The following is a 17,419-nucleotide window of genomic DNA, read 5'->3' as shown; positions in this document are numbered from 1 at the left end:
GAGGTGGTGACTTTGAACTGAGCAGGGGGATTTATGGGGGAGGGGCTAGCTTAATTAAGTTCCTGAATGTTTACATGTTATTAATAGTACGTGACTTTCAGCTGTGAAATAAATATTTATTTTTTTTAGATTTATAAACTGCAGTGAAACAATTCAAGCATAAAATAAAAATATTTGAATGAAAATGTTGGATAATGTATACATGTAATAGTCTCATTCTTTCAACATTATGCAGAAAATTTTCTTAAGGCATGTGTCTGAATTATTTTGAGGTGAGCATGTGTTCAAACTGTACTTGAATCCTGTCACCCGTATTCAATTACAGGCCTTCTGAAATAATGTATAAAAGTATACTTGTCTTGAAATGACTAGGAGTTCTACAGCAGATAAATTTGCACTATATTTATGTTTGTACGCTGCCTTCCTGCTTTGTAACAGAAGAATCCCAAACAAGATAGCCTGCTGTGGCAAAACCAGGTTTATTTGATCATAACTACATTTCTTCTAGTGTTATTTTTAAAATCTTGCTGTTGCAGGACCCAAATAATAAACTTGAATTGGTTTCATTACTGATAGCGTAGCATATTAGGCAAAAGGAGGGGGGTATTATTTAATTAGAGAATCAACCAATTATGAAAAATTAAAGCTTTGTTTAACAATAACATTATATGAACAGGTAGTACAAAATTGTTTCTCTTTGAGGGAGTATGTCATGCAAATAACTTCTATTTTTACAGGCTATCACAAGGGCTACCGAACACTTTGTCTGGTTAGGAATGTGCAAAATGGTCCACGCGTGGCCTGTTCTGTCCATGGATTAGTTTCACCTGCTGTATATCCAGATCAAAGCATGTATGTCCTGAGGAGGTTTTCTCCAGGGGTGGGGAGGGCAACTGGAAAAAGCCAAGAGGTGGTAACTATAGGGAAGTAGGGAAAAGAAGGTGCTGGTATTGTAAGCTGCCTAAGATCATGAGAATTGGCAGTCTGCAGATGTTGGTGAATCAATCAGCACGGTAGACTGGAGTTCATCCTTCACCTCAAGCACACAGCACCCAATCTGTCTTGTCCCATTACAACAGATGCCACCTCAGGCTCAGCCCCACCCACCAGTGAGAGCGCTTAGATACACCTCCCCTCCACAGGACCCAGCATTTGGAAACCACCTGCTTGCATCAGTCCTAACATCACCTTTCTGTAACGCCGATATCGAGGCAGTAGCTGCCTCTATTTTGAAGGTAGTGCATGATGTATCAGATGATAAGGACAAACAGCTGGAGGTACAGAAAGTCCATATCCACCACTGGTCAACAGCATGTGCACAATGATGGTTTATACATGGCAGACTCAGTGTCTTGGAACCAGCGCCAGGATCTGGTCATTCAGTGAGGAAAGTAGCATAGTGCTATTGCATTCCAGGTAATGGTAAAAAATTAGCATAAAGTCATGGAAGAGTATTAAATTCAATGTAAGAAGCAGGAGAATCTAATTACTAATCCCAAATTGCTATGGTAACTTGCCTGGATAGTCCTGCAATCCTTAGCAGAAATTTGCGGTGGCAGCGAATGCTGCCAGATGTCCCACCACCACTATGGGCCAAAGCTTTCAGCCTTGCCTTTACTGCATCACAGGTCCTAGTCCCTGTGGCCCTTGCGGGAAACATCGTTTGAAAAATGCAGCAGTGGAAGAACTGACTGGAGTAATATCAGAGAAGCAGCATATTACTTCTCACAAACTATATTATTTTCTACACTTAACGATAAAATTTCATGCAAGACATTGTGCACGCATTGTAACAGCATCCAAAAGTTAACAATTTAATAGATTTAAATCAGACTGAGTATAAAACACTGGTTTTGTATTTCAAAAGTTGCAGGAAGAGAGCTAGGTCAATTTAAACAATCTTCTACAAAACATCTGCCAGTTGGTTACATAAAAGACACTATATACAATATAAAAGCAGAAAATAATCCACACTGTAAAAATAATTTAAAACAAAATATTTCCATTTAAAATATCTCCTATAGCACAAATACAGTTTGACATGCATGCCAAGCTAAACATATTGCATTCTTTAATGTAGTTGTTCAAGTTCTATTTACAACTTGAACAAGAAAACATGCCAACATTTCAGATGAACACAAAATGCCATTTTTAACACTTGGTTATGCTGTGTTACAAATCAGATGTATTAACTGTGTGAAAAGAGCAGCTCTTTATACTATTTCAAAATGGAATATTAAAGAAATGCGAAAGAATTATTGGTAACTGGTATCCAGTTGAAAAGTGGTTTCAAGAAGAAATTAAAAACTTATCAAAACAAAGCACAAAGGATCGAAACAATCTACAGCTGTAACATTTGACACATCTATTTTAGGAGGCAGTTTTGAAGCAGCATTGGAACTAATTTCAGTTGCTTTTTCTACACCGACGTACCAAGGAGTTACCATGAGTTACCAGTCCGTGAGGTTCTCTGAACTGAAGCCTTTAAGCAGCATACCTTAAAGTTACGGTTAAACTGAGCTTTCTGTTTTTTTACTGGATGTGTGAGTAGTTCTCATTAAACGTTTGTATAAAAGTACTGAAAAGTATAGAAACACTTTTGTTCTTGGGCAAAGATTTCATCTGTATTCTGAATATTATATATACACCTTCAACACTTAAATATTCACATCTTGGCAGTGTACACAAAGATTTTATACATTGCTTTATATACCAACTTCCTGCTCTAAATACTTGTGTTAACAAGGTTAATGATTTTTTATCTAATACTTTCTTGCTGTAATTTTGTACGCCAATAAGCATTATTATGTATCTACAGAAAGTTGCTTCACTTTAGTCTTTATTAAAAAATAGCATTTTTATTTATTTAAATAGTATTTTTTTAAATGCTATTTTCTAGTAATCTAAGGAATTTTCAGGTGCTCACTGATGTCTAATTAACTTCTAATATGATTGCATGCAAATATACCCAACATGAAGAGTTATTTTCAGAAAACATAGCTGCCATAGGAATTTGGGGGAAATCCCCATATTTAACAACATATTCTTGCAGCAGCAGACTTTAGGAGAGACATAAACAGGCTTTAAATAAACTGAAATGTTGCAAAACAAGAGAGGTATGAACAATACCATTCTTTGGTCTAGATTAGCTGTTCCCTTTATATTATATTAATATTCTGATGGCTTTTTTAAATGGTTCAAAAATAAAATAGGGTGAATTTCATTAAGCAAACATATTGTGTATGTGTGTATACGCACAGACACACAACACAGATAAACAATAAAAAATGAATGCAGTGACAGTAAAAGATACTTAGTGCCTTTTACAAAACTCAAAATGCAATGAAAATTAGTACTGAGTGTGCCTTTATAGAATTTGATTGGAAAAGTCAGAAAACTATGCATGAAAATCTACTCTAGTGTTTATAAACATTACATCGTTGTTTGCCTTGTTCTAAATTCAGTACACATTCATTCCAACATGCCCAAATTGCTAATGCTGGTGGAAAAGTTCCTGAAATAAATCAGTAATTATCTTACAACTTGTCTGATGAACTGTCAAATTCTACTGTCTGATTTACAGAAATTGATTCATCAACAGATTCTTGAAGGTCAGTTCCATCTTCTTCAAATCCATTCTCCTCTTCTCTGTCAGGAGCATCATCATCATCTTCTTCTTCTTCTATGCCGTTGTAATATTCTTCTAGTTCACTTTCCTCTTCTATATCTAAGCTTGGACTACGACATGACCCACTACCACTGCTACTTCCACAAGAGCTGGAGGATATGACATCATCTTCAGAGTCTGAATATACTTCAGCACCATGGAAAATATAGCGATTTGGTGGTGAAAACAAGTATTGAGTACCTGAAATAGGTTTGATCAACAACAACAAAGGGGAAAAAAAAGCATTATCATTATTAAGAATACAATCCTACATAAAGACAGGACACTTATTGTTCTAAGTTGTCAATATTTTATATTTGTTATAAGGAAACATTTGTGTTGGTGTATGTAAAGTTTTGAGGGGAAAATATTACAATACAATACTATAATTAACTTGCTCCCCCCTCCTAAAAGTGTTTTATAGCAATTTAATAGTATATTGATGTTTACTGCAATTTACTTTCACACGCTCTGAAAACATGCAGTTCCTTTTTTAATGGCTTAAAGCCTTTCCAGGTTCACTTCAATCAGAATATTCCAAATATTCCAAACTTTTCACTCTATATAACATATACATTATTCCACTTAAAAAATGGTTCCCTCCTATTCTATTTATGGGAGACCAGATTCTAAGATTTTTGAGGCAAGGCAAATGTATAAAATTATGTAATTGCCCAAATGTGGTTTAAGTCCATAGTAAGTCCCATTATTCTCTTTTATTTCCTAGAAACAGTTTCTTCTCTAAAAGATTCACTTGAATCAGGAATTATGTCAATCCAGTCTAATGACTCAGATCTCACCATCAAAGTTTATTAAAAACCAGCTGACTATACCAACACAGACTGTACCAACTATGCAATAGAACCAAGATGGTTGCAAAGGGTTCATGCTGCAAATATGTAGATAAAAATATTCTCTCACAAGCTAAGCAAGGGGCATGAGAATAAGTCTTTTTAAAAACACTCAGGATTTTATCTTTAGTATACCATCAGACACTCTGAAAGAGAGGAAAAATACTGTTCAATATTAGTAAAAATGGGTAATATAAGAAATACGAAACACATCCACACTTTACATCCAGTAGGCAGAAACAAAAGCTTGTGCGTGGTATGCCTGAAGCAATAGCAGTTCACCAGTACAAATACCATGATGTCAGCTCCTACATAACGCTGTAGAAAAAAGTTGATGGTATGAAGAAAAACTATACACTTCACTTTTTCACATGAGCTAGTATGCACTTACATTTACAACCTAAGGAAAAGGTTACTTCCATTTTTTTTTTTAGATTTATCTTCCAAGAGTGAGTTGTTTTAAATATGTTAATGTTTTTTATTCATTTAGACTATAATCCTGTGGGCAGTGTTACATTTATTACATCATATTGGTCTGGGCGTCTTTTTTTTACTTGAAGTACAGTAGAGCAACAATCTGAGCTAAAACTTCAGTTGTTTCTATTTTTTAAAAAAATTTCTGCAAAGGGAGAAAATGAAAATGGTATTTTTCTTTGGGGAGATGGTGCAATTGAACGTGAATTTATCCAGACCATACATAGAAGTGACACTTCTATTCCTAGCTTTCTAGAAGAGTGCAGCCATGTGCATTGTGTTAGCAGAAAATAGAATGGGATCTCTTGAGCCAGGTGATCTGAAAGTGAAAACCAAGCATTTTTAACTCTCAATATTCTGCAAATATTTCTCTCTCCTCCCCACTTTCTAAATTGGGCTACTGGGATAGAAGCAAGCTTGAAGGTAAAAACAGGAGTGGATTTTTTGAGTTCAGTTGTAATGAGAGAAATTTCTGAAGATGTTTTTAAAGGAATATTGGACCTTAATTCTAATACTCCCATTGTTATAAAGAACATTACTGCACCTAACTCCTGTTGATGAATACGAGGTATTTGTTATGAAGTAGATCTTGCAAGCCTGAAGTCTGCCCACTTCAGCTGTACTTATCTATTCAGAAGTAAGCCCTCCTGTCTCAAGGTTGCTTACTTCTAAATAATGGTTACAGGGATTCCAGCTCCTCTAAGCCAATGTTAAGGACAAGATCCATTAGTTTGGAAAGTACAACACAGATAATTAATTCATTTCAAGTTTTTAATATTATCTAAAAATAGTTTGAAAAATGAACATTTCCAAATGATTAGCTTATTTGGCCATAATCCATTTATTTTAGATTTTCTATGCCGTAACAGTGTTTCTCAAAGTATGGCTGGTTTGAGGACCCCTGGGGTCCCCTAAGATCCTCTCAGAGGTCCGTGAAATCAAAATTATTTGCCAGCCTGTGTTGAAAAATAATACAATATTTGAATCCCATCAAATGATTGTGAGAAGCAGTAGTGGCAGCAAATGCGTCCATTTTAATTTTTAATATGGTAAATGTTGATAAATATAACACATACAAACAGAAGCTCTTTTGGGGCCCTCTATAATTTTTAAAAGTGGGAAGGGGTCCTGACAGAAAAAAAAGTTTAAGAAACACCGCTATAATTACACAGTAGCCTGAATTGCTAGTGAAGATTTTGTTTTTTGACCAGCGTTTGACTGAATGTTACAATGTTACACTGAAGCATTCAAGGCAGAACTGTTAATATTTCAATACTCTGAAGTTATTCTAAAGCATTATAGGAAAATATTCAAAGCAGCAGTATTTACAATAGACTTAGCGCTTACCATCAAGCCGCTTGCTAATTTGCTCTTTCACACATCTATTCAAGCAACATTTTCTCAGTGTTTCAACAGACATTTTTTCACTTCTTTCTTTGTTTTCTTCTTGATTAGATCCAGGCTCCTTCACATGTTCTGCAGTTTCTAATTGACCATGAGTACTTTCTGAATTTTCTAAAGAGTTATGCACTTCTAATGGTTTTTCTTCTACAGACGTTTCTTTAGATTCCAAGGCAACATCAGAATTTCCTGCTTTATATGGACTAGAATGCTCTGAATGCATCGCTTGAGAATCTTGCGATGCAATTCTGTCAGGTGAACTAGAAGATTCAGAAATGTTTAAAGGAGTAGCTGCTAACTCTGTTAAATGTTTTTCAAACTCTTTGTGTGGCCGTGGAGGTTTCTCTGTTATTTCTGAAAGCTGAATGGAACTATTACAAAGTTTTGAATATTCTCCACCCAATCTATGACATAATTCATTGATAATAACATCACAGTCACCAAGAAGCTCCACATCAAAGTGTAGATGAGGCAATGGTTCCCTATTAATTAGAATTTGAGGCACTTCATGTGGGATGGAGCCTACATATTTAAGAAAAAAAAATAAAGTCAGTGATTATTAACAAACTGGATAAGCTGGATAATTAATGGTAAGGAATATATATAACTACATAAATAATTGAATAATTCTGAATTCTGCACAATTGTATGTTATTTAAGGTATGTTACATACATAATATTTCCTTTTTCTAACATGCTTCCACATCTATGATGCTCTCTAAATTCTGGCACTATTCATCATGATCACTAAATTTAAACTGCAACAAGGGCTCTCTGTTCTTCTCGATACATACATAATCAGTACTCACTTGGAATCAATGCTACTGGTCTTACTTTGAGTGAAGACCCAATAACAATAAGAAGATCAACTTCATCTTTGTCATATTTCATGGCCCTGTGAAACTGCTCAGGTAGATTTTCACCAAAGAACACAATTTCTGGCTTCATGATAGCAAGTGGTTCATCAGGTGAACATCTGGGACATCTAGGAACAACCTGATTAAAGAATTTGTATTCATTATTAGCATTCATTCATTTTATGTAAGCAGAATTCTAAGACCTGCATAAGTTCCACACATTTTTTCCAACAGAATGAACCACAACCTATGTTGCATATTAGTATGAATTTTTGTAGAGGACTGTAAAGAGAAAGTTATATGTCTGCAGCTAAGGAACTGACTAATGAAATCATAACCCAAGAATCTGCCAGAACTGTAATTAACTGAATTCCATTGTCTATAAAACCTTTAAAATTACAGCAATCATGTCCGGTTCTAAGGCATCCAGCCATTTTACAGTCTTGAATCTTCTAAACATTCCCTTGCAAGATTCTTTATCCCTTACTCTAGCTTTGTTATTTGCCTGGATACCGTATGTGAGTTCACTTCATTTTGCCACATTATCTCTATTTTTTTCACATAGATTAATTATGTCCAAAGTAAAACTTTGTTCAGTTGTGGAGTCCTTGGTGCTCTCTGAGGTTTGTTGTTTGCTTGCAGACATTTCATTACCTGACTAGGTAAACATCAGCAGTACTCCAGTGCTTTGTTCAGTTAGTCTATTACTACAATATCGTTACTAACGCTGGAGGTTGTCACTTTTTATCCCAGCCTGAAAATTTCCCTAGAAAAGGACAGACGCAAGCTTATAATAGCTTTCATTTCCATTTCATTGGAATCTTGCTGAAAATCAAAATTAACTGTAGCACAGCTAATCACTACCAGAGCTATCATAAACTCTGCAGATTTTACAACATTTGTAATAAGCTAGATAACCACATGGGGCTGTCCTAGATCAACTAGTCCAACCCTATTTTGATGCATGATGCATGAAAATGAAGAGTTAAAGCACTGCCATCAAACTGTTAGTAGTCCTGTTTGAAAACCTTCACTAAAGGAGAGATTTCCTTTAGCTTTCACTGACTTTATTAAAAAGTAATGTTGAGCTAAAGTGTTTTCCTCTGACATTTAAGGAATCAGTGACAGTATTTTAGTTGCTTGAAGAACATTATCATGTCCTGGCATATACACTTTCTTCAATCCTTCTTGAACATATGTTTGGCCATCTTTAAGGGGCAACTCCAAAGCTATTTCAATTTGTATTCATCCTTTAAAAAAATGCAGTGCTTTATATTAGATGGTATTTCCCAGTTTTGCTGTTAAACAATTAACTATTCTTTGCATTTAACTCTCATCCTGTGCTTCAAAAGGAGAACTGATGGGATGCAAATATAATTAAATAAATCATTATACATTATGCAATTGTGGAGTCTGCAACTGGTTCTTTGTAAACAACAGTACTCATAGTAATTATGTACAGCTATGGTTCACATATTTAGATTCAGAGAATGCTGTATTTTAAATATCTGAGTTGTATGGGATCAGTTTTAACAAAAAGGTTAAATGGTTCTAAATAAATAAAAACAGGGATTCTTCACTGAAAGCTGAGTTTTATGCGGACATTTTATTGCTTAAGACTCCTATTTTATGTATGTTCATTCAGCAATTCTACTCAGCCCCACAGAGTTTGCATGCTTATGGTTGTATTCTAACTATATCTAATAATATTTCTAATATACAGTTCTTTTTCACCACTGAAATCTAAAATAATAATTACCTGATTAAAAATATCTCCTCGTACAACTTCACAATCAACCTTGTATTTACAGATGAGGCAAGAAGCCGTTGCAAAGGAACCTGAAACACAGATACCAGCAAATAAAGGAACATACCAGTTGCCAGTTTTTTCCAACTCAGGGATTTTATTTTACCAGATATATATATATATATATATATTTCAATATATTCACTGTATATAATATCTTTCACTTACCAGATATATATATATATATATATATATATATTTCAATATATTCACTGTATATAATATCTTTCACTTACCATGGCACTGGATTATCCTTTGAATTCCTGCAACCTGTTCCAGTGTATCTATGTTCTGAGTGTAATTGCGAAGGAGTTTTCTTTCTTTATCCATTAAAGCGATAAATTTATGACAAAGAGATGGCTGAAACTGCCCAGGATATATTTCCTGCAATAGAACGCAAACAAGATTTTGTCAATAAATTCTACAATTGTTACATCTCAGTGTTTAAAATCCAACCACATATACAATTTTAACAATAAAGACTGCTACTGAAAAAACTGAGGAGCAAATACAATTTTGCTTGCTGTTTACATATCTACTAGTTGGTAAGGGAAATGAATTGTTGCAGGGGGCATACTTTGGAAATCATGTCTTGATTTCCATGTCATACTTTGGAAATCTAGGTACTGGGAACAGATTAGTGGAAAAGCAATCCTGCACATTTAATAGGGCTTACCTCTGAGTAGGTATAAATAAGATGGCACAGTACAAAATCTGAACCTCAAAATTTCAACAAATATTGGTTAATTTCACAAACTTGAAATAATATTACTGAAAGACAACAGGATCCTCCCCACAAAAATTACTGACCTGTGAGCATACTATACATTACAACTTAATTGTAAAAAATTGTGCCTTAACATTCCAAATTCCACAAATGTTGATTGGGAAGAACAGAAAACTGTTGTACCTACTCTGCTAAAGCCAAAAATAGTCCAGAACACAGCCCATATTAGCACTAAATATGTGTATAGTATCTGCATCAAAACTGCTTGTAATGGCATTGTTTTTGGACCTAGGAAGTGTGCCTAGGAAGGTCACAACCCCAGCCCCCGTAACAACACCCCCTCAAATATACAGACAGCACCCTCTCCCCTAGGGTTTTGAAAAGCTCTGAAAACCTGGTTTTGGTCTCAGGCTGGGGGTTATTGTGTTGGGGGGGGTGTCATGCTTTGTTTCAATGGTTGTTTTTAGTCTGGGCCGCCTTGTTTTATCTTTGCTTTTAATAGTTTTAATTTAGTATATTTTGTAAGCTGTCCAGAATCCACTAGAGCATGTAGCTATAATAAATTTAATGAAATAAATAGCTTGTTACCACAATTATATCCTAAATTGTCTATCACTTAACTTTAGTGATGACCCCTGAGTCATGCATTATGCTGGGGAGAAAACTATACTCTTTCCTAAATATAAGTAATTTTGGCTATCACTGTCCTTATTCACCCTGAACCTCAATTTGAGGTTGATTGTGTGTGTGTGTGTGTGTTTGTGCAAATAGTAAGGTCCACTCCATAAAATACATGCAGTGTTAAACTAGTAGACTTCTCCCTTGTCTCCTCCCTATGTCTCATGTTTGTTCCAAACCCTCTCCCCATCCAGGGCAGCTTTAAAGGCATGCAGATATATAAGGAAACCCCCCCCAATTCTGCTCATGGATCTATTCCACCAGGACTTCACCGGATCTCTCCCAATGTGACCTAAACGGGGTTTTCAAACAAAAGAGGAAGGAATTACCCTAGATTTACATTTACAAAGTCTATAGGAAGTTTATAAGTGATTATCTTCCAAAGATTAAAAAACCGAGAGAGAAATAGCACCTTTGCAAATTTAAAAAATGGCCTTGGATCTTTTCTGAAGTATTCTATGTCAAACATTGCTTGAGGATCAGGAAGATCTGGGAAATCAACTGCTAGGCGCGCATATATACCATCTCTTGATCGGAAGTCAGGAATACCACAAGAAACAGATACCTGAAATGGATAGCAAAATATTGGATTTATAGCTGATATCTGCTAATATTATTGCAATTATCAAAGATTCTCTTATCAAGAATGACCTGTAACATATAACTTTTAGCTGATATACTGAAAAACTACATGTGAGGAAATTCTAATTGCAAAAGGAACATTGTATTTCTTCACTTCTACCTGAAAAAATTCCCATGTGAGGAAATTCTAATGTAACCACAGCCACAGCACTTAAGAGAATCACGCACATTAGAATTGCAAAGAAAAGTAATAATACTTGCTTTACTTTATTGATGGCATTTCCATTCCACAAAAATGCAAACAGGCAGCCTGATTCTATTAAGCAATAGTAGCTATAACATATGATGCTGTGCCATGTTTCCTGAAACTCAGCCAAATAATGATGCTACCGTATGTACTCATAGATAAGCAGAGAATATTAGGTGCCAAAATACACCCCAAAAATTGGGTTTGGCTTATCTGTGGATGGGCTTATTTGTGAGTACATACGACAATATTTTTTAAAAGTACCCATACAGGTAGTCCTCAACTTATGACCATTTGTTTAATGACTGTTTGAAGTTACGAAGGCACTGAAAAAGTGACCTATGGCTGGTCCTTGCATGACTGTCACAGCATCCCCGTGGTCACGTGAAAAAAATCCAGGCACTTGGCAAACAGCATGTATTTATGATGGCTGCAGTGTCCTGGGTCACATGATTCCCATTTGCGACCTTCCCAGGGGGCTTCCAACAAGCAAATCAATGGGAGAAGCCGGATTCGCTTAATGACCAGGGCAAAAAAAGGTCGTAAAATCAGGCGTAACTCACTTAACAACTGCACTGCTTAGCAATGGAAGTTCCAGTCCCAACTGAGGTTGTAAGTCAAGACTACCTGTATTTCCCAAATATACTTGTGAATAAACCCATCTGCAGATAAGCCAACCCTCAAATTTTTAACAAAAATACTATGGAAAACGTGGGTCAGCTTATCCACAGATAGGCTTATATGCGAATATATATAGTACTTTTTTCAGATCATGGTGATGCACTTTTTCTTACTTACCTCAAGTCACCAGTAAATGACTTGAGCCAGAACACCAAAGGCTGCTGCCACTTCAAAAAGTTACATGGTTTAGCAATTTGGTGCCTTTCAGATGTTTGAACTTCTACCAGTCCCAATCAGCATAACCAATGGCAAGAAATTAAAAAATCTTGAGGGCCCCAAGTTGCCTCTTCCTGTCTAAAAATGATTATAACTTTGGCTTCACCCTTACAGCCTGTTGCTGGCATTCAGAAAGGGAAAAAAATTACTTCGTTTACAGAATTGTTCGTGCAAGTAAAATATGCACGCTTAAGTATTTGCAGGATTGATGCTTTCATCAAAATGACAAAATGTACGCTGCACCATAAGCTCCGCTGTTTTATTATGTGGAATCACAATGTACATATTAAAGCACAGAATTTGTGACATGGTGCTCATTTCATTTATCCCCCCTTCCTCCACCGATACCTCTACATGTATGGTTTTAAACATTAATACATTTGCTACAGTATTGTTATTTATCAACTAAGTTCCATGATATTACATTTGCTTATGCATGTTGGGAACACAGAATATAAATATTTTCACAAGAATGAGCTTCAAGGCATAAAAATATCAGATTTTGGTCATATATATTACTCCACAGTGAAAGATTTTCTCAGGAGTAACAAACAATTACATGTCACAGAAGAATCATTCACACAACACTGATACTAGCATCAGCAGATTAAAGCATCAAGTTATGATTTTTTCTATTTGTTAATAAATACATACCCCAGCTCCAGTCAATACAATTATTTTTTTGCACTCTTGCAGGAGTTTCACAGCATCCTCTATAGTATTAATATCTTTTCTCTTTTTCCTTTTAGGTGGTTCTGAGAGAATATTAACAACAATTTGCCATAAAGTCATATTATCCAGTTCAGGAGGAGGAATTGTTTCTGGTAATAGGTCTTTCAGAATTGCACGTGGATCTGTGCCTATCATGAGATGTTGTTGGACAAAGGTGTATGGACCTATTATGAAAAATAAAATAATTATGATCTAAGACAGTATAGTCAGATTAAATGAGAAAATTGTGCAGTTAACAATATTTTAAGATAACATCATTTGCTGCATTTTGAACAGGAAAGCACATTGCAACGCATGGCATAAAAAGCACAGACAGTGATATTATGAGAGGGCCTTTCATTTCAGCAACCCTAAAGCTTCTTTACCTACTGACATAAGGAATCCTATCAGTACAGTCAAGAATAGCCAACACCCAGAACTGCCCTATTCAAAGCCATTCTTGCTCTGGAAGGATTTCAGTGTTCCCCTTCCCCAGTTGTCCTTTTGATAAAAAAAAAATATTCTAGGGTTTCTACTGGTTCCAATTATCAAAAGAGCTCCAGAGCCTCCCCAAATGTGTCCACAACACCCCTTTATTGTTTCTATAAGATCTGTAAAGGGACATCTGATTAAATTTCCAAGAAACTATTTTGATGCCCCTAATAAAAGTTCAACTTTTTAATTTTTTAAAAATGTGTTTTATCAGGATGGGGCCATTTATATAGCCTAGTAAGACAGAAAATCTTAAGTATATCCTTTCTTTGCCCTGACACATGTGCATCCATTTGTGTGTCAAGTAATAATTTGCAAAATAGAGGTTATGTCACAGGAGACCTAAGATTGTCTGCACTATAGCTCAGATCCAGCAGCCCACTTTAACAAGTTATTCAGTGCAAAGTTTTGACATATTACTCTGGCAGGACGCAACATTCTATATATTTTCTTGGCACTGCAATTCTTAGTATAAACTAGGGATGTGGAAAATTATACAGTGTGGAAATAAAGAGTTCCAGAGAACTCCAAAAACATTCTGTTCCTCCTCTCGACCATACTAAACATCCTTTGGATCATGTGATTCCAGGGTGGTTCAGTGTTTCCCAAGTAAATTCCATGATGTGGAAGTAGTCAATAGTGTCCCCCAACATTTGAGTTCTCCATTCCCAAATTGCCAATTTTACATGTCCCTATATTATCATGATATATACACACACACATACCATGAACCGATTTTAAAGACAGAATTATTACTCATTATCTGGTAATAAATTTATCAGTTTATTACATATTTATGTCACTGTAGTTAAATAATTTAAGTATTTCAAGAAGGAAATAATGCCTTCTTGTGGGTGGCAGCCTATCTTGAATTGCATTTTGATGTCACTTGAAATCAAAGCAGGACAGTTTTTTTTTTCCTCCAGACATCTTTTCATATGTATGCATGGAGATGAGTGTATATGAAAGCAGATGAGGGAAATAATTTTCAATACAAAACAATTGAGAAGCTTCTTCATTTATAAAAAGAATCAAAGAACTAAGTATATTATACATTTCTGCTCTCAACTTCTAATCATGGATTTAAAGTGCCAGAGAAAGAGTCACTAAGAACACTACACTTCCATACTTCTGTGAAGGCAGCATTCTTCTATTCAGCTGCTAGCTTGAGATCAACTGCTATTAAACTCAGGTGATTGGAAATTAAACACATTTCAGAAGCAGCAAGTGGCAAACTTGTATAAAAGAAAGAAAGTATCCCAATGCCCTCAAGGTTGACAGGAAAATAAATGAAGAACTGAGGTGATTTTATAAAAAGATAATCGAGTTAGCTTAGATTAACAACTAAATTTTACCTATGCGTGGCCTTGGAGTCCAATCACTGGAACTTGCATGAGAGGCTCTATCATCTTCATCACTTTCGCAAGAATGGAAGCCATTTGCAATAATTTCATCACTAAAAAATGTATTATCTGTAAAACAACATTAAAGAAACAGTAACAGTTATTGTATAAAAGTAGTGCCATCATATTTGTAATGTACTATATTATTTTACACTGCACTGATATGGAACAACTGAAAATATTCTTGGGGGTATGGTTCATATGATAGTATTAGGCAGATAAAAACAGTAAATGTAAGTTTTAATCTGTACAGAAACAAAATGTATCATCAATTTAGTTTTAATTTCTGATCTTCAACTAATGGAAAAAGTGCAATTGAGGAAAACATGGTTTTTAAAATATTTTCTATGAGCTCTCCCAAAATCTTCTACACCTTTACTTAAGTGCAGCTTAAATTTCTGCTTATTGGATAGCAATTACATGTACAAGAAGTGAAAGAGAAACAAATTTCCAGTGCAACTTCTTATACAATTATCAATCTTTATTACAAACTATAAGTGTTGAAAATGAATCCCAAGCAGGTATAACATTAGGTCTGTATGAATATATTACATAAATTCTCCAAAATGTGTTGTCAAAAATCATCTAATGATGCCAATATACTTTTCAATCTTTTAAACTATCCCTAGCAATTCTTATTTGCTTTCAGAAAAACATTTTCTCCCTAATTTCAAAAAAAGCTTTATTTGTTGCTTTCAAAATTCACCCACTATTCAAATGTATTCATAGGTTTAAATTCACCAAGGTCACAACTCTGTGTATATTTGCTTAAAAGTATATTCCAATTATGTAATAGGATTGGCTTTCAAGCAAACATTCAAAGAACAGGGTAGCCAAGCAGTTGTCCTGTCCTATATGCTTGCATATTACTTATCTATGCAGAAGTGATACTGAACTGATTTACCGTTCTGACAAATATAGCATTGCAATTTAAAATTAAACAATTACTGTCTAAGCCAGTCCATTTTGTTAATGGGAAAACTATTAACTTTCTTTCTACTACTCTACAAATTAAGTATCTTCTTAGGATTAAACCAATTTTTATTAAAAAAAAAAACTTGCCCTACAGAAGTTCACATCTTTGGACTCTACACTAACAGCTTCGTAACGATGGGCATTTTCTGGATGTATCTTCACGGATCACTAAAGAGAGTTAATGTCTTCCTTTGCAATCTTCAAATCCTACCCGTCTCATTAGGTAAATTCCAATGACTCCAACGAAGGTTATAACAAGTATCGCAATTAGTATAAAGATGGTGTAAATAAACAAAAATCGTTGAATTGCAAGATCAAGGATGAACATAAACTCACTCTTCAACCACGTGTACCATAAACAAGAAATTACAGGGAAAGGGAGAAGAGCCGGAGGTTGCAGGTGTCTCTAGCGGTAGCTACCAGGAAGTCCCGCCAAGCAGGAGAGGCGCTGAGTTTGGCTGGATCTCCTGCTTACCGACTTACTTTCGAGTAAGCTCGCGGCCCTGCCAGGGGCCGGGAGGGAGAGTCCCCTAAGAGAAGCGCCCGGGCCCCAGCTGAGAAGGGGGCGGCCCCGCAGCGCCCGGCGCCGAGGGCTCCCGCTGTCAAGGCCGCCGGGCCGCCTCCCGGCGCGGCTCATACGTCGCCCGGGCGGCCGCCCTCCCGCCCCACTCCGCCCGCCGTCCCCGGAGGGTCCTCACCGGCTTGCGGCGCCCTCTCCGCTTCAGCCGCGCCGTTCGAAGACTGCGCCGGCCCGCAGCCAATGGCCGTCCCCGGTGGCTCTCCGGCGGGCGCCGCCTCCGCGCCCTCCCCTTGGCTCTGCCCCCGCGGCAGCTGCCGTTGGTGCGGCGGCGGCGGCTCCTCTCGGACCAGGCCCCACCACCTGGACCCGCTTTCCGCGCAGCTCCAGCCCTCTCCTCCCCCCGCCGGCGCGGCCGCCTCGCCCGGCTCGCTGCTGACACAGGCGGCGGCGACCGCCCTGTCCCCCTTCAGGGCCTCTTCGCGAGCACTTCCTTGGAGAGGCGCCGTCTCTGCCTCTCCGCCGGCTCCCGTCGCGGGCGCGCAGCTCTGGTCAGCCGAAGCCCGGCGCTGACGCTTGAGAGCGGGCTCGGGGCTCTCGGTGTCGGCGGCCGCCACAGCGCCGTTGTTGTTGCCGCGGCGGGCGCCGCTCCGGGAGTGGAGGAGTGGCATCTCCTCGTCCGCCATCTTGGAGCAGGAGCAACTGCTCCCTCCCCCTCCTCCCGTCTCCCCCCCCGTCAGTCGCGGCGGCCGCTCATAGTGGCGCCGCAGATAGAAGAAGCGGCCCCCACCCCCACCTCAGGAAGAGATTTAAACGCAGCACGTGACCCGGCCGACGCCCACGCGGGCAGTAGCCCAGCGTAGCACCGCAACAACAACAAACGGAGTCACGTGACGAAGCGGGGTTTGAAATTAGAAAAAAGCGGTGGGAGGGAGAGGGCTTGTGCTGCGGAGGTCGCGGTCACGTGACCCCGCCCCCTTCGATCGATGCCGCGTCGCCTGTTTCCCGGTCGGCGTTGCTCGTCGCCGTCGGTTCCGGCTGCGCTGGGGTGGCTCGTGTTGCGCCCCTCTGGGCGCGTAGCCGTAACCCTTAATTCTTTTTGTCCCTCGAGGGCCTTCTTACGGGGCCTTTCT

General features: G+C 37.7%; 1 protein-coding gene across 1 annotated transcript; it reads right to left on the bottom strand.

Moving 5' to 3' along the window:
- Positions 1 to 737: 737 nt before the first annotated feature.
- On the bottom strand, positions 738 to 17,011 carry SIRT1 (sirtuin 1). Its single transcript, XM_088144309.1, has 9 exons — positions 16,468 to 17,011; positions 14,747 to 14,863; positions 12,843 to 13,084; positions 10,875 to 11,027; positions 9,294 to 9,441; positions 9,010 to 9,089; positions 7,203 to 7,389; positions 6,340 to 6,915; positions 738 to 3,868 (listed from the first exon to the last, which is right to left on the bottom strand). The coding sequence occupies exons 1-9, from the start codon at positions 16,970 to 16,972 to the stop codon at positions 3,537 to 3,539; spliced, it is 2,340 nt and encodes a 779-aa protein (XP_088000435.1). The 5' UTR covers positions 16,973 to 17,011; the 3' UTR covers positions 738 to 3,536.
- Between the last annotated feature and the right edge of the window lie 408 nt (positions 17,012 to 17,419).

Source organism: Python bivittatus, unplaced genomic scaffold, assembly GCF_059951505.1.
Source record: "Python bivittatus isolate LINGU-HERP-01145 unplaced genomic scaffold, Pbiv_v1 ctg000400_np1212, whole genome shotgun sequence".
Taxonomy (NCBI): Eukaryota; Metazoa; Chordata; class Lepidosauria; order Squamata; family Pythonidae; genus Python; species Python bivittatus.
This window is presented reverse-complemented; position numbering and strand designations above follow the sequence as displayed.